This window comes from Spinacia oleracea, chromosome 2 (genome assembly GCF_020520425.1).
Source record: "Spinacia oleracea cultivar Varoflay chromosome 2, BTI_SOV_V1, whole genome shotgun sequence".
NCBI lineage: Eukaryota > Viridiplantae > Streptophyta > Magnoliopsida > Caryophyllales > Amaranthaceae > Spinacia > Spinacia oleracea.
In genome coordinates this window covers 83962565-83986118 of record NC_079488.1, presented here as the reverse complement: position 1 = coordinate 83986118, position 23554 = coordinate 83962565, and the positions used below count along the sequence as shown (strand labels likewise).

Below are 23554 nucleotides of genomic sequence, written 5' to 3'. Positions count from 1 at the left end.
AAAATGGATAAGTTAGTTTTCATAATATCTAAAGGGAAAAAAAAGGGTAATTATACCTGCAAAAACATAACTATGAAACTTTGATCAAACAGGTAGAACGTGGAATAGAAAATGTACAAAGTACTCCGTAATACAAATCAAACTACTTCTAGACCGCTTAAGATAATCCGTCTCGTCATATCAATCACATCGATGTAGTAGAGTGGTAAAACAAAAAATCCTTCTATCTGAGCCATATCACCCTCTAATACCCAACCATAGTCCTTTGGCACTAACCCTAAATTGACGGAATCACCAACTACCTGCCTAATATGAGTGTCTAGATCATCCACACTACCACGCTCTAGACAGTCCTGATAACTTGTGTTATCTATGAATGTATAAACCTCCTCCCCCACCTCCCCCTCCTCAAGCAGAATGGGTATGTTCCATCCATTCCCGCCCCCCGGTGGAGAATCCACCGCCATCCCTCCATTTTCCGCCTCCTCTTGCCCCTGCCCCTGCCCCTCCTCCTGCTCCAGGGGCGGACCTATGAAGCCCTGGAGGGGCCCAAAGGGACCCCATTATTTTCCGAAAAAAGTTGCTAAACTGATTTTGAGGTAATTAATTGCACTTAAATAGTTAACATATATATATTTAACTTACATAATATTAAAGAAATATCTTTCGCATGATGGTAGCTTGACTATTATTTTACCCAAGTTGTCTAGATTGTTTTTTTAAAATTTCTTTTATTTTTTACTTTTCGTTTGTTGATCCTCTAAATTCTTCATGTTTTTTTGTTTTTGTTTTTGTTTTTTCATTTTCCCTTTGTAAGTCATTTTTTCTTATGACTTTTTATTTTTTATTTTGTTGTTTCTAGAATGATACATGATTTCATTTGATTTACAAAAACACACAAAAAAATGTAGTTTATTTTTTGTTCACAAATATTTTATAATCAATAAGATATGTTTCTAGTAATGTATATTTATACTCCATTTTTATAGACTTACAATTGCATAACTTTTTAGAGGGCTAACTATTACTTCGTAAATAGATTTATAATAATAAATTCTCCACGTATTTAATTACGACGTTTATAATATTTACTATTTACCTTTCAACTTTAACCAACTAAAAGGAAAACAAATCATAATTTTTTTTTGGAACCCCGTAGATAAATTTTTGGGTCCGCCCCTGTTTTGCTCCTGCCCCTCCTGCTCATCTTCATTTTCATCTTCATCTTCATGTCCTTCATAATGGGCGTCGCTCATCATTGAACTCCCACCTTCACTGTCCTGCAAATCAGAGTTTTTGAAATTCTTAGCTCAAAACCCCAAAGAAAAAGTCGTTTTGTTTTGCGAATTACATACTACTATACCGTTTTTTTCTTTTCCTTAGGCATCACTAATTACCAATATTATTATTCAACTTAGATTAATTAAATATATGTTAAACAATCGTACGGAGTAATAAAACAGATTGTAAGATTGGATAATTCTCCTTGAGGAGGCTTTCATTGATTATGCACAATATATATAGTAATCCTAAGTAACCCTACTTTACATAATTAGATTAGGCTAACTATGGACAATATTATTTACAGAATATTGTCTAACACGGATAACTGGAGAAATTACATCGCACAGAACTTACCAACACCTTCTCAGCGGCTTCGCATATCTTCTTAACTTTAAATTCTTCTACTCCAGTCAAATTCTTCATAAACAAAAAAAAAAAAAAAAAAAAACAATGCTAACATTTTAGAATTTAAATATATGTTAAACAATCACACAGAGTAATAAAACGGATAACTAGAGAAATTTCATTGCACAGAACTTACCAACACCTTCTCAGCGGCTTCGCATATCTTCTCAACTTTAAATTCTTCAACTCCAGTCAAATTCTTCATAAACAAAAACAAAAAAAACAAACAATGCTAACATTTTAGAATTTAAATATATGTTAAACAATCATACGAAGTAATAAAACGGATAACTGGAGAAATTACATCGCACTGAACTTACCAACACCTTCTAAGCGGCTTCGCATATCTTCTCAACTTTAAATTCTTCAACTCCAGTCAAATTCTTCATAAAAAATAAAAAATAATAATAAATAAATAAAAAATGGTAACATTTTAGAATTTTAGTATACAAGGAAAACATGAAAATCTAAGAGCTAAAAATAAAAAAAAATAAAAAAAATAAAAAGCTGGAAAACCTTCTTTGTCTGTATCATCAAGTCATTATAACTATGTATTCCAGCCTTTTCAACCTTCCTAATATCTCCACAATTGATTCCAAGTGCAATCACTAGTGATGAACAATCAATGAACGGCAGAGTGTTAAACAATCAATGAACAACCAGTGAAAATTTAGGTCAGCTAAGCATTTTCGCGCGATAATTATCATTACAGCTTAACGATAACAAAAGATTACGAATTTGAAATTTACAAAAATTAGACAAAGTACCGGCTCTCCTCTCAAAATTACGCCGTCGGAGTTAATTTATCTTTATAAACACAAAAAAGATGGACGACTTAAGATTTTATCTCGTTAATATTTTAAAATCAAACAAAAATACTCGTAATATTATTTCAGCGATCGAAGCGCATAATTTCGAAGGCGTTTTGATTTTACATAATTTAAAAATAAAAAAAATCAAATAATATTCCATGTGCAATCACTAGTGATAGACCATCAATGAATGGCAGAGTGTTAAACAATCAATGAACAACCAGTGAAAATTTAGGCCAGCTAAGCGATCAATGTCATTCATTCAGATTAGACGAAATTGGAAGAAAATTTAGACGAACTAAGCATTTTCGCGCGATAATTATCATTACAACTTAACGATAACAAACCGATTACGAATTTGAAATTTACAAAAATTAGACAAAGTACTGATTCTCCTCTCAAAATGACGCCATCGGAGTTGATTTATCTTTGAAAACACAAAAATATAATGGACGACTTAAGATTTTATCTCGTCAATTTTTTTAAATCAAACAAAAATACTCGTATGTAGTATTATTTCAGCGATCGAAGCGCATAATTTAGGAGATCGATTTTACACAATTTCAACGGAAAATCCAAATGAAACGCTATAGAACTAATTTACTTAACATCAACATGCTTCCGAACAAAAATATCACGAAAAAAAATAATTAAAAAAAACAGAGGATGGACTCTGCTTATAGCTAATATTATTTTAGCTTATCGATAATTAATCGATAGAAACACGTAAATTATGAGCTCTACGGATTTTGACTTCTACATTGATAAATAAAAATGAAACGAATGTTCTATGCGAACTAAACTATCAATACTCAAACAAATCAACCAGCAAAAAGCAGAGCATCACTTACGACAAATTTCAAGCCAAATACTACGCAAGAAATTGACAGAGATAACTTACGCTTGTTAACGGCTTCAAGGAAATCCTTGTTGGCTCCATTACCTTCAGATCTACAGTTAATAAGCTTCATTGATGTATATTTGGGTTTATAGTGAGAGAAACGTTTTTTTGAGGGAATTATAGTGAGAGAAACTTGTGTTACCGTGCTTCAGAATCCCTGTTTATATAGATGATGTAATGACGTGTAATACATAAATAAATATGTATTTTAAAAAAACAATAGGTATTTTATTAATCTTATGTTTTTTATTTCATTATCATACATAAATAATTGGTAGAGACTATTAGTTTAGAATTGTAATCATTTTAAAGGTATTCTTTTATTTACTTTTTAAAATTAATTAAACATTAGGAGTCGCATGTACGTAATTATCGAAGGCAACACCTAAACTGTGTGTTCAATATTTTTTTAGCGTGCTATCGAGACACTTGCTTGTAGAGGAGATAATTTTACATGTACTTGATGACGTAATAGCCACATTCAACCATTTCAAATTGGCAAGAACACAAAGGCACAAATATAATACACTTTAAATTAAAGTATTAACAGATATATAAATAAAATTACAATAAAAATAATAATCAAATTAAATTTTACTATAGCTTGTTTCCATCTTAGAGACTTATGAGATCCTTTGTTGCTAACTTGCCACGCCCGATTAGTCCTAAACATCAAAACAATAAAGTGTAATTTTCTTTTGAGAATACGGCGACATCTCCCCTAATTGGAGATCAGCCAAGTGTGACAACTTGCTCAAATCCAACATTCAACTCATACAAACACCCTCCCAGAGGAGATCCCCAAGTGTATAGAAATTACTCCACTTACAACTAAACTGAACATAAAATTACATGGCGGATACCAAAGTAAGCTAACTGATATTGATCCCGATTAAAATCAATCCTAAAAATTCCTGAAACCAACAAATAACGACTTGTTCACAAACTAGGATTTGTAACTTATGCGGAGTATATATACTTTGGTGTTTCTCATGGATCTATTACAGATTTTCTCTGGAGCATAGTCAACTCAATAAGACAAGTGACTGAAACCTTAAGCACAAAGTCAAATGTAGTCAACTTACTCCAAAAACAAACTTGAAAGTGCAGCATAGATCCTGACCACCTCACCTCAATCACTGCTAAATTACCAAACATACAAGAACCAGTCATTTAATTATTTAAGGATACATTCTTATAATTTTTTATGTACTTTATGACATGATGTTTATGTCTTTAAATTTTAACCTTGCGAGTCCTTTATCAGAAAATTAACAACATCGACAAAGTAGGATCATATCAAGTCGATAGTTTTTTGATAAACCAATTATAATTTTTAGATAAAAAACGCCCAATCTGATAGAGATAATAACATAAACACCAAAGAATTAAGGTCCAAAACTTACAGATTAATACTTGAATTTAGTACAAATTCACAATACCACTTTTAAGAGGATGACTGATGGATTGAATCTACTGAAAGCACTACTATATACAAGGTTTAAATGCATGGCTGCCTAGTACAGTACGATCACTAGTACAGAAATCCAAACTATTTGCACCGATCCATCAAAGTTGCTTCTCAAGATCATACTCTATTCATTTCATAATTTTTACCTTAATTATAAAAGTGTGTTTATTTCCCCCATATTTACAATGCCAGACCAGGCAGAAATGTGATATTTACAGTTCCAGCTCATCTTATTCAGGACGGAAGCTGGCAAGATTAGGAAGGGCAGAGGACTGGAGCTTCTTTATCTCAGGTGCAGTTACCTTGCAGGACTCCAACGTCAATGAGCGCAAGTTCTTCAAAGGCTTCAAGTGTTGCAGCCCGTCATTTGTTATACGAGAATTTGAGACGTTCAAAGATACCAATGCAATCAATCCTGCACCACCCATCCAAACAACGGCAACATATGAATACACAAACTTGGGATGTCAAACCTAAGTTTCAGATATTCGTCAAGGGGTCTGGATAGGGATAATATAGAAACAACTCAACAACTATGAATGGATCTTTTTATAATATCATGTCATCTTTATCTAATAATTTCAGAGAGAGGAACTAGTTCATCGCCCGTCTCAAAGACATCTCACGATAATCAAATTCCAGGTTTTGTGCTTTATATTAGAATCACTTTTCCTTTGCAGTAATGGAAAAGGATTCTGTAAGGTGAATTGCTTGCTTTTTCTTAACTTGGAAGGTAAAGCCAATGCGCATTTTCCATCAAACCCATCTCAAATAATGCTTCAAGTTAATTGAAATAAAAGATCCTAAATACAAGTGTTTCCATCTCGAGTAACAATGAAAACGTACCAGAAACCAATTCCAGGGTCTTGTCAGTGAGGTTGCAGTTTTGAGATAAATTGAGCAACGTTAGAGAAGTAAGATCTTTGATATTCTTCACACCAGCATCTGTCAAGCCTCCACCGCATATTTCAAGTGACAGGAGGTTCTTGAAGCCTGAAACAGTGAAGTTGATGCATTGTAACAGGGTTTTAAAAAGAGTGCCCCTCTCGATCAAGATTATCACGCTATATTATAGGCAGTAAATCTCCAGAAGGAACATGCTAGTATTAGGTTGAGGGTAGGCCGGTCCCGTTATATATTGGGGAGGGGGGAGTTAAGTCAGGAGTTTATGCCAGTGTAAGCGCACCTGACACCACTAGAGATCTAGCCTATTTGGCAATTGCTACTGCCAATTATCCAACATGAATTCACAAGAGAAAGAATTCATAAAAACAGTTCAGCATCTTAGATTAGATGGTTAAGGCATAAAATTACATGAACCCAAATGGCAAATGCACAACATGCGAGTTGCTATTCGCAATAAAGGGATGAAATTCATTCTAGTGCAGAAAGTCCACTTTCAATAAGTCCAAACGCTCCACTTTCCTTCGTCTTCGAAGGAAATGGACTACATCAGCCGTTTTTCTTATTGTGAAGTAGGAGACAGTTGAGGCATTTCAGATAAAGGGTCTACGGAAATTACCTACGTCACTGTAAGGGTAAGTCTGCCAACAAGAACCCCCCCCCCCCCCCCAACACACACACCTTCACTTCCAAAATTATAGTAATACTTTATTGAGTACCAAAAGCAACTAAAAAAGTTGGCAAGACTTACAACGCAAATATTGGGTCCCAGAATCTGTTATTCGTGCCCCAAAAAGATCTAAATGACTCAAGCCTGCCAGACCTGCAACATCAATGCAAGACTCAACATAAAACTCCTTGGCATAGAAATTTTACATATAAATATCTAATGCAATGGAAAATAAAGAAATGAAGTTAGCTTCCAGGACTCCAGATAGCTCACAGTTAAAGCAAGCTGGAAAACTACAGTAATTAAATACTATCATATTTCTTAGAGCAATATATTTGTTAATGCACAAAAAAATACTTACTTGTCAGAGCAGCTAACCCAATGTCTGTGATTTGGCGAGCATCAAGGTTTAGTGATTTCAGAGAACTTAAACCAGAAAGCTTCTTCAGACCAGCATCCGTAACCAAGGTAAATGATAAATTTATGCTCTCGAGGTTCATTAAACCTACAAGTTGGAAAATATTCAATCACATCATGTCACCTTTAATAAATTGATGTCTAGAAAAATTTCCTGCAATAAATGACATGATGCCTTACCAGTCAGATACCGCAGCCCATTGCTTCCAACTTCAGTATCTGATAACTCCAAATGTTTCAGTAGCAAAAGTCCTATTCAAAAGATCACAATAATATTAAACAAAATCTCCCGAATGCCGACTTAACCAAGATCATTAACAATAAGCCCTGACTCAGACCCTAGATATTGGCAGTGGTTCTTCAAACATTCAACTTAACAAAAGATATGAAATCAAGACCACAGAGGCACAGACATACACTAAAAGAGTAGAAAAAACTCAAAAAAAAAGCTTCATAAACAGAAAAGTATCAGAATTAAAGACACGGATAATTTGCACATGGCAAATGCGCCTTATCAGCTGCAGACAGGACGTTACAAGGGACATGCATAAAGCACAATCCTAAAAGAAAATGTAAAAGAACCCACCATCTTAAAAATGTAGAATATAAGGAAAGTGCAAAAAGCACAATCAACTACCAGTATTGGATCCAAAACGAGTCAAATAAGACAAAATTCCACGCCAGAAATGGCAGGTTCAACAGGAGATACAGAATATTTCTTCCGCAAGCCAAGATATTATTGACATACAAAGCATACCGTACTCAACTAACAGTAACATCCACAAATGGAATTCTTCCTTAAGCATGCACAAAAAACAATGACAGTGAATATAATTAACTCGGGCTAAATTATCAGGGGGAAAAAAATGCTTCAAAAATAACCAAGTGGACATCAGGACAGACTATATGGAGAAAGAATGGGGGGGGGAGGGGGGGGATTTAGAGAACAAACCTGTCAGGTTAGCAAGTCCTTCATCAGCAATCCTACAGGAGTCTAAGTTCAAGGTTTCCAAATTTGATAAACCTGAAAACATTATGGAGGAAAGAAAAGAACATCATGAGCATTAATGAGAGCCACTAAGCTTTCTAACCAAACTGTCAAAAGAATCCAAAATCTACTATAACTTGCATATAAATCAGAAGACAGAGCTTTAAGATTGACCACAAAAGAGCAACTTACTACAAAGGCTCTAATATATGCAAATAATATTACATGTGAAGATATCTGTTTTTCTGTTTTCTTTTGTGCTGTATGCATCTTTTTCAGGTGGGTTAGGATCAGGAGGCCCTTCCTAGAAGGTATGCCTGCCCTCTCCTTTCCTTGGGTGAGGGTATGCCCTCGTCGCCCCGTGTATGAGTTTTGGTTATTAATGAATTTCTAACCTTTAGCAAAAAAAAAAAAAACATATGAAGATAAAAAGAGAGCATGCAGAAATCTGAGATGCAATCTACAGAACTAAGTTGTTTAACAACATCAAAATAGCTAGTCACAAATTGGTATCTGCTCTTTTGAGATGCAAACTAAGGGATTATAGTTATCCAGATACATCTTCAGTTTAAAAGTTTGCTAAGAACATTTTCCATGTTGATCAACAATCTTTTCCATGGAGGTGTAATGCATTCAGATTTGAGTATAGGAAAAAGGCACATTAGGAAGTGCCATACTAATCCAGTTATCAGTTATGCAATCTATTACAGGAGGGTGTGAAACTTCACGCTAAAAAGTAGAATGTTTTTATCACTATTGGTTACTGAGTAATCCATGTCATCTAAAAACATACTTCTAAGGTCTTTGCAGCATTTTTCATAGGGAAGAAACAAGCAGTTCGTAATGTCTTTTGTTAATTAAAAAACAAGGCCAAACAAAGGATTCAGCTTCCAGTAGCAAAAATTAACAAAAACACATGAAGAATACACATAAAGAGTGGCACATGAAGAATGGCACGAAAGAAGAGGGGGTGGGGGGGGTGGGGGGGGGGGGGGGATGAAAAAGCAATAGAACCTTTGAGATGAACCAAACATGCATATGTTATGTTGTTGAAGGCCAGATTGAACACCTTCAAATTCTTAAGTCCTGTAAAACAGTAATCAAGGCTTCAAGCTTAAGGGGTAACATGAAAATGCAGCAACATATAGAGAAAAGTAGAGAGCAGTTCCATTTTCAATTCTAGCACTAACCAGAGAGCTTATCAAAACCATGATCAGACAGGCCGCATCTGCTAAGGTTCAAATATGACAGAGCCACGAGAGCTGCATCAACGCAAATAAAAAAGCGCTTCAAACTATGGTATTTCTCGGGCAAATGATTTACCATAGAAGCTAAAGTAATAAAATTTTAATATAATATGATAGCCCAAGACTTCCCCCTTCTATAAATAAAAACAAATAGCAAGACTCAATAAAAAAATTGTAAGATGTAAGGAACTTATTTCTTTACCCTTCCCGTCTCATCACTGTTGAAAATTTGAAGTGTAAGCCTCTAGGATTCGCAGATAGTAGCCATGAGGCCCATGATTATGCTAACCCCAAAATATATGCTTAAACTAGTTAGACGTTAGAAGGCAGGATCCCATAAATAATGTTGTCGGGACTCATAAAGACACTCTGTCGGAGGAACAAGAAAAAACTGATAGTCCAAAAGCTACATATATCACATACAAACAGTTCTGACAACATACTATTAACATCTCAAGAAAACAGCATCCAGGAGACGGGCATTACTGTACGAAAAAAGCATGATACTAATAGATAACCTGAAATAGAATCCAAACATGCGGCACTGAGCTGGCAACCTTCCAAGTTCAACAAAACAAGATTTTGCAATCCTGTCACCAAAAGGAATAGGTTCTGTCAGAATTTAAATAGAAGAATACTTGGAACTTATAACTGGCATGAAGGAACCTGGAGAATCAGTAAAAAGAATCGGGGCTACAAGGAAGGTGCCTACCTTTCAAATAAGAAACGCCAGCATCAGTGATGCTGCTGCAAGAAACTTGCAGCTCCCTCAAGTTTGTAAATTCTGGAGCATCAAAAGAAAGAGAGCAGGGGGTGAATAGGTACATCAATCTAACTTAAACCGAAGTACTAATTGTGCAAATATTTCGATTAAAAGAAACTGAGCCACGCTGTAATAGCCCTTAATATATACTACATCTTTGTTATATCATTGACTAAGAGATGTTATGTGGTCCATGAGAAGTGCTGGACAATAATATACAGCTATTATTAAGAACTTTTTTACAAATGTTGATCCGAAGAGTTGGGACTCATGTTCAGACATGACAACTTGATGCTAGTGAGCATAAAAATATTAAATAACTCACCTGAAATTGCCTCCATATCTGAGTCTGTAACACATTTACAATACCTAATGTTAAGAGACTTGAGCTTCTTGAGACCTACAAGTATATGGAAAAGTAAAATCTAAGAGACATTGTAAGGAGTAGATTGTAGCTTAAATCACGACGAGAAAATATTTATCAACTAAGTAATTATACAGCTCCTAGTACAGCCTAACCTAACTGCTTTAAACATACTTTACCATCAAGGTATACAATAATTGGCATTACTGGTTCAAATGTACACAATCTTAAACCTATGGCTGCAGAAAGTTTTTGTGTAGAAAACGAGGAGGAAAAAAAGACTATCACAAAACACGAAGAGCAAAGCACATCTATTGACTAATTAGATCCAGTCTATTATAATCTAAAGCTGAAGTTGATTAGCTGAAACTTTCTTCTTCATTGAACTAGGTAACATAATAACATATAAAAGCAACATTACTCATCATGTGTGCAAAAACCCACCAAGTAAGAACTCCCTTCAAAGGTGAATAACAAGTTTTCTGATGATGACTTGATAGGCATTACATGTCAGGAACAAAACATAGCGTAACTCTCACTCTCCGGGTACGAAACTCCGTATTGCATGACATAGCAGGCCATCAACTAACTAGTACATAATTAGCAGTGTACTGCAACAATGTTTTAGAAGACATGAAGCGTGCCAAGGGGACGGCCATCCTGTAGCCTAGGCCATTAGTTAGTATAAAAGAAGGCACGTCAAGGCAAAGGCAAGCACCTAAGCGAGAAACACATGTCCATAATTAAAAAAATACTCAGTCAGTTGTAAATAAGCCATATTATCGCTGATAATTGATGCAACATTTATACAGCATTTGATAAAAGAGCTAGAAATTGATGATCACTTCTGCAACAGTAGACATATTTAGGCAGCCAAAGGCATGCCTCTTAACCCCTGTGGCTCAGCAAAATCACATGGTATAAAGCCTTAATACGATCAGTCTGAGTGATGAGAGCAACTAAGGTTTTACACCCAACTGAAGTCAAGATACATTCTCCTCCATGATAAAGACAAAATCTGAACTTTAAGGGAACTTCTACACCCTAGGCTGTGATGAATCAACATCAAGATGATTTGACTTTATATAGGAAGTGATACACCGGGAAACTAACCTTTAAGATAAACAAAACCACCATGAACCCCAGAACATCTTTCAAGATCCAATTCAAGCAAGTTGACTAAGCTGGAGAAGGCACGCATTCCTTCAACAGTCACAGCATAACTCCTCCTAAAACTCAAAGAAGAAAGGTTCGAAAGCCCTGAGAAACAATAAGTTCATCAGATAACAGTCAAAAAGCCAAATATAGAGGTTACTGATGTGACTTAAAAGATAGCAAATAATACGCTGACATATAACACAAGAATCATAACATCTATAATTCATACCCTTCACTTTCCAGTTTCCACCACTCACCCACAAGGCCACAACCCCCTTCCCCTCTCTTTATTTTTTCTTTTTTAAGAAAATCCCTGAAGAAAGGAATTCTAAAATAGTTGATAAGTACCCACTGTCAAGGAAGCCACCTTTTTTTGGGGATAGACAAAATAGGACAAAAGTTAGCTAGAAACCTTTCCCTTGTTTGAGAAACTTAACAAGCAGAAAATCACAATTCAAACATTGAGAAAATGCATTAAATCATTTCATTTGTCCTAATAAAGTCAATACTATCTTGCCCTACCGGATATATCTCTTCCATTTGTCATCATCCAGTGAATTTCTAGCAATACAAATAATGACATTGCAAAAATAGAGCTTCTTCAAGAGATATTTGATACTCAAATAGTAATATTATACTGTATACTTTCATTTTTAAGTCACATTACCTAGTGAGTAACTGAAGATGGTATACTACAATTATCACAAACTATCAGGAAACAGCATCTGCTTCTTCTCTACCACTCACCCAGATAAGAGAGTGAAATGACGGTAAATAACCAAGGCCATAAACAATGTTACCAAAAAATAAGATAGCAGTGATATAGAATTATAGATAGTGGGAAGATGAATTGATGATATACAGTAGATCATAGCTGCGCACAACCTAATACTAGAAAGCTTAGAATTACCATAAGCAACTTGAAAACTTACCATTGAAATTCCGTAGGCCATTTGCTGAGATATGATCACAGTAATTAAAAGTCAAAGCTTGAAGACTGGAGCAACTTTTCAGGAGAGCCAACCCAGAATCTGTCACATCAGAACCAGAAAGATCAACGGAGAGTAAAGAGGAGCCTTGAGAAGAAATAACGTCAATCCAACTGTCGTCAACTCCAGAATAATCTCCCAGACAAATATCCTATCAATATTAAACAAAACAAGTTAAATCAACAATAAAGATTCATACGAACATATCACGGTAATGTCAGCTGAGCTACACCTCAAGAGCACAGTCACGGAAAGCTTCAAGTGAAACATCAGTTAAGCAATGTGAGCGGACTAATTCGTCGAAGATTTGCTGACTTATATCTCTTGGCAACACTGAGAATGATCTATATTTGTCAATATCCTGTACGTAGAGGAAATACAGATTTTGATATATTTAACTTGAACAGATAGCATATATATAGAATGAGCATTAACAAAAAATCACAGCTACCAACCTGACAGGTTTTATGAATGCATAGCTCCATCAACGAGGGGCAACTACCCCCCTCTCCCTGACAACCTGATGTCGTTCTAAAGAATGGGGTGCCCAACAACCATTTCGAACTTCCGTTTTTACTGTATCTTCTGTTGACCCCTGTACGCACACCATCTTCATTGACCTGGTTACCCCTCTTCCTTGAACAAACTCCACCCATTGCAGCAACAATAAATCTAAAAAGACTCAAACGGAGCCAAGCATTTTTTGAGAGAATATGTAAACACCATGTCTAAGATCTCGTTGACCCTATTACCAAAACTTAACCAATAAAAAATCAGACACTTCCATCAACCATAGTAAACCAAACAAATAACATGCAAGATGAAACAAACAAAAAAATTGCCAAGATTTAATTGCTAATGAAGTTTCTCCAGCATCACAGACATAGTTCTTCACTCAAACAGATGACCTTTAAGCTTTCATTAACCATACAGCTCAAAATAGTGGACCTATCACTTTTATCAGACTAAAGAAAAGGAAACTGTTAAATACTACGTATAAGGAGCTTGAAATAGAAAACAGAGCATGAATAACATTGATAAACGCATAATTTTGTTATAAATCCCAAAGTCCTTGCTATTTTAGGAAATACTTAAATTCTTTTACATAACCCTTGAAAAACCCATAATAAAATAGGAGGCAAAACAAGAAACAGAACAAATTAAGAAAACATGGTTTGATTTAATCTTCTTTTCTTCACAAGTTGCACAAGCATGCGCAAAGAGATGTACAACAGTACAGCATACTTAGTAAAATAGGCGTGCAACTGTTGTGAAACTTATATGCCGTAACAAATGTAACGGTCATTGTTGATGATCACAAGTATCACCTAAGCTAGGTAATTCAAGGAGAGCGTTTTATCTAAAAAAGTTGTCATTTTTATACTGCGTCATTATAGTAACACAATGCGCCTAAATTAGAAACTTCCACGGATAATATCATGCTAAAAAAGACATGCAAACCACATTTTTAAAAATGTACAATCACATCAAAATGAACCAACCAGAACAAATACGAGGCACATATTGAAAATGTCATAGTATCAAAGTATAAGTAACATCACTTCCTGCACCCAAAAGCTCCTAAAATCACATTTTTAATATATATTTGGTGTATAAAAAGGCACAAAGGCTTGTGATGTGGGTGGGATTTGATCCGAGCTCTCGGTAGGCGACGGTCTTACTCCTAAAACTATACCAACTAAGCTAGTATACTAATTTATACAAATACATCACATATTCAAACAAATACTCGAAAAAAGCAGGCATGTTGAATTAATTAAACATAAAATCATAAAATTCACATCACCCAAAAAAATATCTTTTTCAATTTTTCAGAGAATCATAGAAATCAATATTCCCCTCACACAGTAAAATCCACCGATTATCAGTTTCTTTTTCTTTTCAACCCAAAATAAAAACATAACACTGAAAATAATTTTAAATATAAAAATAGAAAGAAAAAAAAAAAAACAGGGGAAATAGAAATATGTCTGTGCATAGAAATGAACAGCTTTTAATTTCCATATCAAAACTAAAATTAAAATCAACAAAAACAAAAGAAAAACCCCAAATTAGTACTGATTGATGCATGGGCTTATCCGTTTATGCCAAATTAAGAAAATCAATATAAACAGCAAAAATAAAAATAATAAAACTCGGTGCTAATGAAAGAAAAAGATATACCTTGATGATCGAATTTCTCCGATGATGAAGTGGAACAGTGAAACAGTGAAGAAGAAAGAGAAAGGAGGAGAGAGAAAGTGGAGAGGGGTGATGATGATGATGACACGAAAGAAGGAGGAGGACAAGTTACGACTGATAGACGAGGGAAATGTTGCGGAAGAAGGCTGATTTATCCGAACCTATTCCGAACCTACTGATGTTTTACACGTGTACGGTTATGGTGGTTGGGTTTGGTATCATTGTGGATAAGGAAGGAAAAAACAAGGGGTTGATGTGGGTCCCATGTCTCCTCTTTTATCTAGTAGATGAATAAAATATTTGTATTTGTCTGACGTGTTATCAATAAGATTTTATGTTTTTCGGTTATTTTGGTGATTTTAATTTTTAAGTGCTTTTAAGAATGAAGCTATTGTTGTTCACATGAGTTTATAACTTTGATCCCCTCGTTATTTTCTTACCCGTCGTATATTGGAAATAGTCTAACCTTTATACGAAGTAATTATTTAATTAGTTATGGTCTCTTAAATTTAATAAACTTTTATCAAATGGCAGAATTTGTCCTTGTTTGTTAGTCTCCCTATAGTAGAGTTAGTTTTAATATGTTTGGTTAGTCGTTCACTCGTAGTGGATTTAAATAGAATTGGTTCGTTGGTAAAGTTTTATGCGGGATCATAACATATATCAATTTTTCGAGTACATTCAGATAAAACAAGTGGAAATCATCATCGGGACGTTACAACAAATCGTTAGACACTCTCTCTGAAAAGGCTGCATGTTCTGGCGTTATACACATGATACGTTCTACATTGCAATATCTATTCAACGAGCGTAGTTTTGATGAAGAAAACCTTTATTTTATTCAATATGTCATGTATTTGTTAGATCTATATTTCTCTTGTAGATGTTGTATGAATCTTTATTAATGAATTAATTTTTCTTTCAAAAAAAAAACTTTACAACTTTGATACACCCAAGAGCGAGGGTTTCTAAACCTCAAGTGGCTTGTGTCCATATGGACACAAGTAATCCAAATACAACCATCTTGAGTACCAACACATAATATGTCAGTACCAAAATGCAAAATTGCTTAGAAGTACCACCAATACAAGTCATATTGTGTTATTGGTATTCACATAATTTGTATTGGTACTCCAGATTCTGTATTGGTACTCACTTGTGTCCATATGGACACAAGTCACTTGTGACAAAGACTTCCTCCCTAAGAGCTAACTAAAGTGGGCATCAATAATATTGATTAACAAAGGTGCAGGGCCGACTAAGACCCTGTGCATCCTGGTCCTCAGCACAGGGCCTCCGCCATTTTAAGGGCCCAATTCTGTTGCAGCCCAAAATTCATTTTTTTTTTCTACAATGTCCCTTGACTTCTCCTTCTCCTCTGCATTACTGCTGTTCCAACTTCCATTACTCATTTACTCTTTTATGGAAAGAACCACCTTAGCTATGGTAATTGGATCACATTAATTTCGGTAATTAAGACCCATTAATTAATTAATTATCTAACTCTTCACTCTCTTCTCATGCTCCAAATACATATCTGTCTCGTAATTAAGCCATAGATTGGCTGCCTCCAATTCCAATTCATCAATGGTTCTCTCTTAATTTCTCTATTCATCATCTTTATTCTTTACATTTTTTGTGATTTTTTATTTAAAAATAAGAAGAAACAAAAAAACTTACCTTGTTTGAGAAATTATTGTGCGTCATTCACTCAATCCTATTGCTGATTCGGCATTGTTGAGGATGGAGCCGTTGTGGTGGCATACACCTCGTGGACATTGGTACGATGTTCATTGCTTCTTCCCCACTCTTATTTGTAATTCAATTTTTGTGTTATTATTATACTTGTAGATTGATAGTGAATTTGAGTATCTATTTTTTCATCTAATCTTTTTGCTATTTACTTGTTGGTGAATTTGTTAAATGTTTGATTGTCATATACGAGGTAATACAATTTCAAAATTCTTCTTTCGATTTTATGTTCAGTGTGTAATTAAATTTAAAATTATTTTTGAATATGTTGATTGCAGTGGAAAGTTGTACTAAGAAACAAAATATACCTCAATAACATGAAGAAGTCATATTCGTGTTCCATATAAAAATACAACCATAAATAAAAAATTGGAGATTTTTTATTTTTGAAATTATTAATAGGGCCTCAATTTATAATAGCACAGGGCCTCTAAAATCTTTGAGACGGCCCTGCAAAGGTGCAGTGTTAACAAATGAATGTTATCTCGGCACATGTCCTTTCCTATATAACATGAAATGACCTCTCATTTGTTAACAACATATTTTAACTACTATGCCACATCTCATTTTTTTTTTGTGTCTTATATAAGTTTAAAATTATATTAAATCAATATAATTAGAAAAATAATCTAATCATTTCTTAATAATCTTACATCAGTAATTAGTCATTATTTTTACGAGTTACTAATTCTTACATGATATTCCCTCCGTTCCTAAATAAGTGTCACTTTTCTATAAATGACGTTCCCTTATAAGTGTCCACTTTTCATTTTTTAACATACATTTTTCCCACTTTTCCATAAATTTTTCTCACTTTTCTATAAATGGCGTTCCCTTAAATTTTCAGATTTATTATAAAGCTTTAGAATGTTGATTTTAATGATTTTAATGATTTTAAGGTCAAAAAGTCAATGTTTTTATACTAGGACTTGAGTTGACTATTTGAGACTATCAATTTAATGAATAACGATTAATTTCTAATTAAAACAAAGGTTTTAGAATCTTAAATAGTTGCTGAAAATTTAGTAAACATGGATAATAATTAAGTTTCTCCATTGTGTTTATAGGAGTTGATTTCTAGCTTTTAGTCGTGATTCGCACAGTGGCCCCCCGTACTTAGGTATTCCAGGTACGTACAAGACTAGAGTGACCACCCATTCCATGAGGATTATATGAGGTGTATTGATTGTGAATCATGTGAACTTAAAGTGTTGAGAATTCATGTTTGATGATTGAGAATGAATATGTTATTATTCTGGATTCAAATTTGATATTGGGAACGAACATGTTATTATTATTATTATGGAATCATGTTTGATGTGTGAACAAGCATGTTGGGAATTGTTATTGAATTCACGTATCCTACGTGAATGAACATGTTATGGATTGGTTAATGCTTTATAGATTCTATTGAACTATCATGTTATGGACTTTTATAATCGTTGAATTATGTCAAGCATGTTGTTCAAGTTGATATGCATGTATGAGTGTTGCGAATGCAAGTTATTATGATTATGCTATAGTACGGGATGTCTAGCATACATTGAGCCTATTGAATATTGCCGCAGTGCATTGTTTATTCTACCGCAAGTGTAGAATACGTTTAGAGATTCTATGTGAATTGAACTAAGGACTATTCGTGCTAAGGGCACACCCCGCTTGTTAATAGGCAATGTCGGGTTATCTCAAACAGTGTTTTTGAGAAGGAACAATGGGAGTAATTTCACTTGAGTCCTATGTTTGATCACAAGTGCTAATGGATTAAAATGAAGCGTCATTGTTGGATTTTTTAATTGTTTGCGTGTTATGTCTTGTGTAGAGTCTTGAGTCGCCTTGAACATAACATACTAATTAACGTAAAGTGTAACCCGAATGAGCTTCAAAACTCTTGGAACGTATATACCTCGAGTATGAACAATGGGGGGAGTCTTGCCGGAAAACTTGTACTCCTTGAATGGTACAAGACGTTGTTTCATTCTTTCTTTTTGTGCCGTTGTGCAATGGAATTCCGTCGGTTTGGCCCGACTGTTGGTAGGAGTCCGACTTTGTAATCCCCCGTAAATTTATAAATTTTATTAATATATTTTAACGTATATTATTTATATTTAAATAGAATTTATAAATTTTAAGTAATAAATATATAATTAACGTATATTTATTTTATTTTAAGTACGTTCTAAATATTTAACGATTTTAAACTTTATTATATTTATATATTTAATGTATATTTAATTTTATTTAAATATATTCTAAATATTTTAGCGATTGTGCAATCAAGAATAATTTTAGAATTTTACGTTGAAAAGAAATCGAATTACGAAAATCGATTGAACTTAGAAAACGATCCTAATCGATTTTGGATTCAAATTCTAAAACTAAATACTAATCCTAGCCCAATTAGATTCCTAGCCCATAAAATATCTAAGCCCCAACTAACCCCAAAAGTTTACTCACTATTCTTTTCTCTCTCCTCTCAAACCCTCATGAAGTCTCACGTACTTTTGCTCTCTCCTTTCACGTGAAACTCACAAAACACACAAACTCACAAACCCTCTCATCCCTCCTTCTCCAGCCGCCGCACCAACCGCCGTGACTGCTGCCGCGCCACCGTCGTCCTTCGACGTCCGGTACTCTCCTTCTCCTTCTCCTTCTCCTTCTCTTGTTCTTTCTTTCTTTCTTTCTTTCTTTCTTTCTTTCTTTCTTTCTTTCTGTCTGTCTCCTTATTTCGTGTCCTCCTTTCTCACAGCCACCGTGCTGTCACTCGCAGCCACCAAAATCGCCGCACCACCGCCGGCGAGCCTCGCCCTTCCTTCTCCTCTCGTTCGTCTCCCCTCTCTTCGCCTATTGCTTGCTGTTGGGTCTTTCGCAAGCAACCAGCGCCGCTGCGACCCACCTGTGCCACCACCTTCGGTGCCCAGTCTCCGTGGCCGTGCCTCCTTGTCTGCTGCCGCCACCCTTGTCCGTCGGCCAGCACTTACCTCCCTCTTTACTCGGTTATTTCTTAAACCCTAAGTAACTAATTATTTTAATTGTAGTTTGTTAATTTAAAAATGTTCTTGAATTAAATTTATAATTTTTGTTGTTGAATATGATTTTCAGATTTGGGTTGAGATTAAAAACGAATTAATTTTCAGTTTTGATTAATTAGAATTAAGTTAGGGCTTAATCATGATTTATTAATTTGAATTATGTTTTCTTGAATTAAAGCTATGGGTTTTGTGATTTAAATTATGAATTTAAGATTATATGAATTTTGTAATAAAGTTATTAATTTTCAGATTATCTAATTACATTGAAATATTGGTTTTGATTGTTTAAAGTATGAAATTCAAGGTTTTATGATTGTAAATCATGGTAGGTTGAGTATGGATTATTAAATTTATTGTTTTGACGTACTAGGAACGTAGATTGACCTTGGTGAAGTTTTTAAATGAATTTATATTGCTGAAAATTTAAAGTACGATGTTTGCAAAAGTTTTCAACGAATTTCAATCACTAATTCAATAATTATGATTCTAGGAAATCAAATGTTTAAGTTTTGATATTGGGGAAAGTTCTAAATATGTTTAGGATGCATTTAGAATGCTCTCTTATGGTTATCAATGATTAGGAATTGATTGGGAATATTTGTTGGTTGTTTTAGGCGGAGAATTCTCTTTAGGCGACTTTTGAAAGTGTTAAAGTGGCCTATCAATTTGTTTACACAAGGTACGTACATACTTGCGTGCTTGGAATGTGTGCTAATTGTTGAAACCATGTTGAATTTGTTGTTGAACTTGGTTATGTTGATATTATTGTTGAACTTGGTGATGTTGATATTAAGGACGAACTTGGTTATATGGAATGTGCATGTTTAATACTGTTGGACAAACTTATTGAACTTATTTTGCACTATGAGAACTGTAACATGTTAGTATAGATGATTGATACAAACATGTTGGTTGGAAACACTAGATTATTCTATATGATTGGTTTGGATCGATTGGTTGTTGTTCCCTTTCTATCTTTTCACTACTTTATGAGGGCGGTGGACCTTGTTTAGTAAGTTGAAACTTTATGCCCATATACAGGGTTGATCATGGTTAAAGGAAAGGTTGGGTAAATTGGAATGAGTCTTGATTGATGCCTTTATGATCACTTACTTAATTCCAAGATAAAAACAGTTGTGAACGAATGTGGATTGTATGCCTTATGTGATTGTTGAGTCATAACAGAGTCTCAATTTGTAAATCATGTAAAGTGAAACTGAGTAGCAAAAACTTTAGACTGTGCACGTCTAAAGTGACGGACAAACAGGAGTTGGGGTTCATGGTGGTAGCCCATGGCCTTTTCTGGAACCGGGTTGATCACCGTGTTCTATTTTTATTAAAACGTTCCTCGATATCGCAGGTCACTGAGGTTACGGAGTCGCGCCCGTACCTCGTCTTCCTTAGTGAAGACTTCTGGATGGACAACTCGGTCCATTGTCTATTTCAACCAAAATAATATTATTGTCATAAGTCTAGCCTAGTCTAGTCAAGTATGGTCGTCAAACTATCATGTTTTGTCTGCCCTTGTTTATGTTCATTAGTATCATGTTAGGGTTGTTCGTTAATAGTATCATGTTAGCATTATTATTGTTTTAGTATGTAGTACTCAGCTTTGCTTATTACGTGCTTTGTTTGTGTGTTGATCATGGCTATGCCCTATTGATCCTGTGATGACCCAACTTTGGTGAGCAGTCTCTAAGGATCAATGAGCGTTGCCCATCTACAGGTTTGAAGATGATGCATCATTGGGATCGGGATTAGAGAGCTTGTAGTTATAATTGCTTTATTAAGTGGTTCGGTTTGTTAACTTAAAATTGAAACTGTCGTACTATTCGTATTTCCTTATTTCAGTTAATTGGTTTTGGACCTAATATGTAATAAGATTATTTATGAACCTACAATTTAGTTTTATGTTTTCCGCTGCAAAATTCTGAATAAGCCGTTACGTTTTCACACGGGCGATAATGTCTTGATAATTCTCTACGTTTTATATTAAAAGGTTATTTTAAAAAAATAGAGAATTGTCGGGGTGTTACAGACTTATTATTATTTGGTGTATGGTTGGCTCCTCACCCTTTTCTTTCCTTTTGAGGATACTTTTTTTTACCCGTTCGAAGCTACTTCTTTATTAAACTGTGAGTCAAGAGTCGTGTCAAGTGTCGAGTCTTGTCTCCATGTTTACTTGTTTATTTAATGGTTTTTGCATGTGGATTATTAATTCGTTGAGTGAAGCATGTTAGGATAGAATGTTATTCTAGCTTGTTCGTACTTAGCTTTTGCTGACTTCGTGCTTCATGTCTTTTGGTCATGGCCTTAATGACCCTATGATGATCCACCATTGCAATTGCGTTGTTGGGGAGTAGATTTTAATAAATCAGGTTTGTAGAGATAACTTGCGGGGGAAGTTATCATGGGAATCGTGTTTGAGAGTTTATTTCTCTTCCGTACTTTATAAACTCTACTTTTATTTTCTAGTCATGATTACTTAATTTATTTAGACTGTTAATGGATTTTAAACTATTTAATACTTTGATTTTTGGGCCTTAGTGGTTCCAAGTTGTTAATTGACCATTAACTATTTAATACGTTTTGAAAGCTAGTTATTTCCGCTGCGTAATTCTGGTAAATAGCCTTAGCCGTTATCACGGTGGCGGTAATATCTTGGTAATTCCTTTGTTTTAAGTGGGATAATGTTTTATAAAAAGCAAGGAATTATTAGGGTGTTACAGATGTTGTCGCCAATAGACAATAGTGTCTATTCTAAAGCAAGCACCCGCTCGTGCCCCGAGCCTTGAGATTACTTTTCGCACAAGGCTTGCGCCCTTGCCGAGGCAAGAGCCGCCGCACAATCCAGTGTCAAACCGTGATCATCACGCATATCTCACTTCCTCGAAAACTATCGCCACGACTAGGCCTGGTTATCGGGCGGGGCGGGTCAGGGTCGGTGCGGGTCAAAAGAGGGTCGGGTATTGAAAGGGTCATTTTTAGAGGGTCGATAATGGGCGGGTCAAAAGCGGGTCGCGGGTCAATAGCGGGTCATTATTGGGCGGGTCAATAAACGAGCAATGAAAAATGAAAAACAAAAGAGCCATGTGCAAGTACAAGTAAATACGAAGCTATACATGTAATTTTTTGTATCATTACTATTTTTATTTTCAAACTAATTGTAGTATAAGTTTGACCCTATAATGACCCTGTCCAATAAAGGCCCTGCCCAATAAAAGCCCTATTAACTTGACCCTAACCCTATATCCATTGGACTACCCTGTCCAATAACCAGGTCTAGCCACGACTAAATCACCGGCACCACCATATATTGTACAAGTTTCTGGCAACCTTAAAAATAAAATCATAGATCGCTTGTTGATCCTGATTGTTCACAGGAGCAATCGGGATCTTGGAGGCAAAAAATAAAATTACTTGTGACTAAATTTGTAGAGTTTGCAATGGGTTGGATTTGATCGGAATCAAGTTGCCCCATTAACAAACGGGTTGAGATCTTTCCAATCCAACCCGACTTGTTTACTTATATGTGTTGGAATTCTCAACCCAACCCAACACAACCTGTTTATAGACGAGTTGATCTGAAAGTTGACCCGTTTAAGGTTTTTTTTTCTTCCCATAAAGTGTAAATCGACTTGACTTTAAACTACTCCCTCCGTCCCTTAATACTCGCACCGGTTTGACCGGTACGGAGTTTAAGACATTTGAATTGACTTATTAATTTAATGGGTGTTTGTTGATAGTGGGGTATTTTTTTAATATAGTTAGTGGGAAATGTGTAAGGGGTGGGGAGTGGTGAGTGGGGGGTGTTGATTTTTAAATGATTTTTGTAGAGAATAGGGGTGTAGGTGGGGTAGTAGGTAAGTGTGAGAAATAATATAATATTAGTAAAGATTTTCATTTATAGAAGCGGTGCAAGTATTAAGGGACGGCCCAAAAAGGAAAGCGGTGCAAGTATTAAGGGACGGAGGGAGTAAAATCTAGTATATATAATATAAGAAAGCATAATTGATTCTTTTTTTAATATATAATATAAGAAAGCAAACTCGAAGAATATACCCAAACTACAATTATAAAAAACTCCACTTAGAGGTCACAAGGTCGAGCATCAACAACTGCAAAAATACTTCGCAATTCAAATGTTAACCTACATAGCTGGATTAGCTACACTGAAATATGTACTGGTTCAATAAGGT

The 23554-nt window shown here is 35.0% G+C and overlaps 1 protein-coding gene and 1 long non-coding RNA gene across 5 annotated transcripts; both read right to left on the bottom strand.

Moving 5' to 3' along the window:
* Positions 1–1258: 1258 nt before the first annotated feature.
* LOC130467050 (uncharacterized) lies at positions 1259–3512 on the bottom strand. 2 transcript variants are annotated; one of them, XR_008927212.1, is made up of 4 exons: positions 3403–3512; positions 2206–2297; positions 1826–2072; positions 1259–1701 (listed from the first exon to the last, which is right to left on the bottom strand). It is a non-coding gene; the product is annotated as an uncharacterized lncRNA (long non-coding RNA). The 2 variants fall into 2 exon arrangements; XR_008927211.1 differs by having other exon boundaries at positions 1259–2072.
* A 1278-nt stretch (positions 3513–4790) lies between these two features.
* On the bottom strand, positions 4791–14713 carry LOC110793300 (uncharacterized). 3 transcript variants are annotated; one of them, XM_021998161.2, is made up of 16 exons: positions 14557–14713; positions 12828–13129; positions 12605–12733; positions 12316–12523; positions 11339–11485; positions 10187–10261; positions 9811–9882; positions 9617–9688; positions 9042–9113; positions 8866–8937; positions 7816–7887; positions 7044–7115; positions 6808–6951; positions 6528–6599; positions 5720–5866; positions 4791–5288 (listed from the first exon to the last, which is right to left on the bottom strand). In XM_021998161.2, exons 2-16 carry the CDS (start codon positions 13026–13028, stop codon positions 5104–5106), a joined length of 1740 nt encoding a protein of 579 aa, XP_021853853.1. In that variant the 5' UTR covers positions 13029–13129; positions 14557–14713; the 3' UTR covers positions 4791–5103. The 3 variants fall into 3 exon arrangements, with proteins under 3 accessions (XP_021853853.1, XP_021853854.1, XP_021853855.1); XM_021998162.2 differs by having other exon boundaries at positions 12828–13117; positions 14557–14711; XM_021998163.2 differs by having other exon boundaries at positions 12828–13044; positions 14557–14693.
* Between the last annotated feature and the right edge of the window lie 8841 nt (positions 14714–23554).

Excerpts from the sequence above, each read along its gene's own strand:
- LOC110793300 (XM_021998161.2), bottom strand. The coding sequence starts at position 13,028 with ATGGGTGGAGTTTGTTCAAGGAAGAGGGGTAACCAGGTCAATGAAGAT. Across the intron at positions 7,888-8,865 it reads ATGTTTGGTTCATCTCAAAG|GTTTATCAAATTTGGAAACC; the intron begins GTTCTATTGCTT and ends TAATGTTTTCAG. Across the intron at positions 6,952-7,043 it reads TGGGCTGCGGTATCTGACTG|GTTTAATGAACCTCGAGAGC; the intron begins GTAAGGCATCAT and ends TCCAACTTGTAG.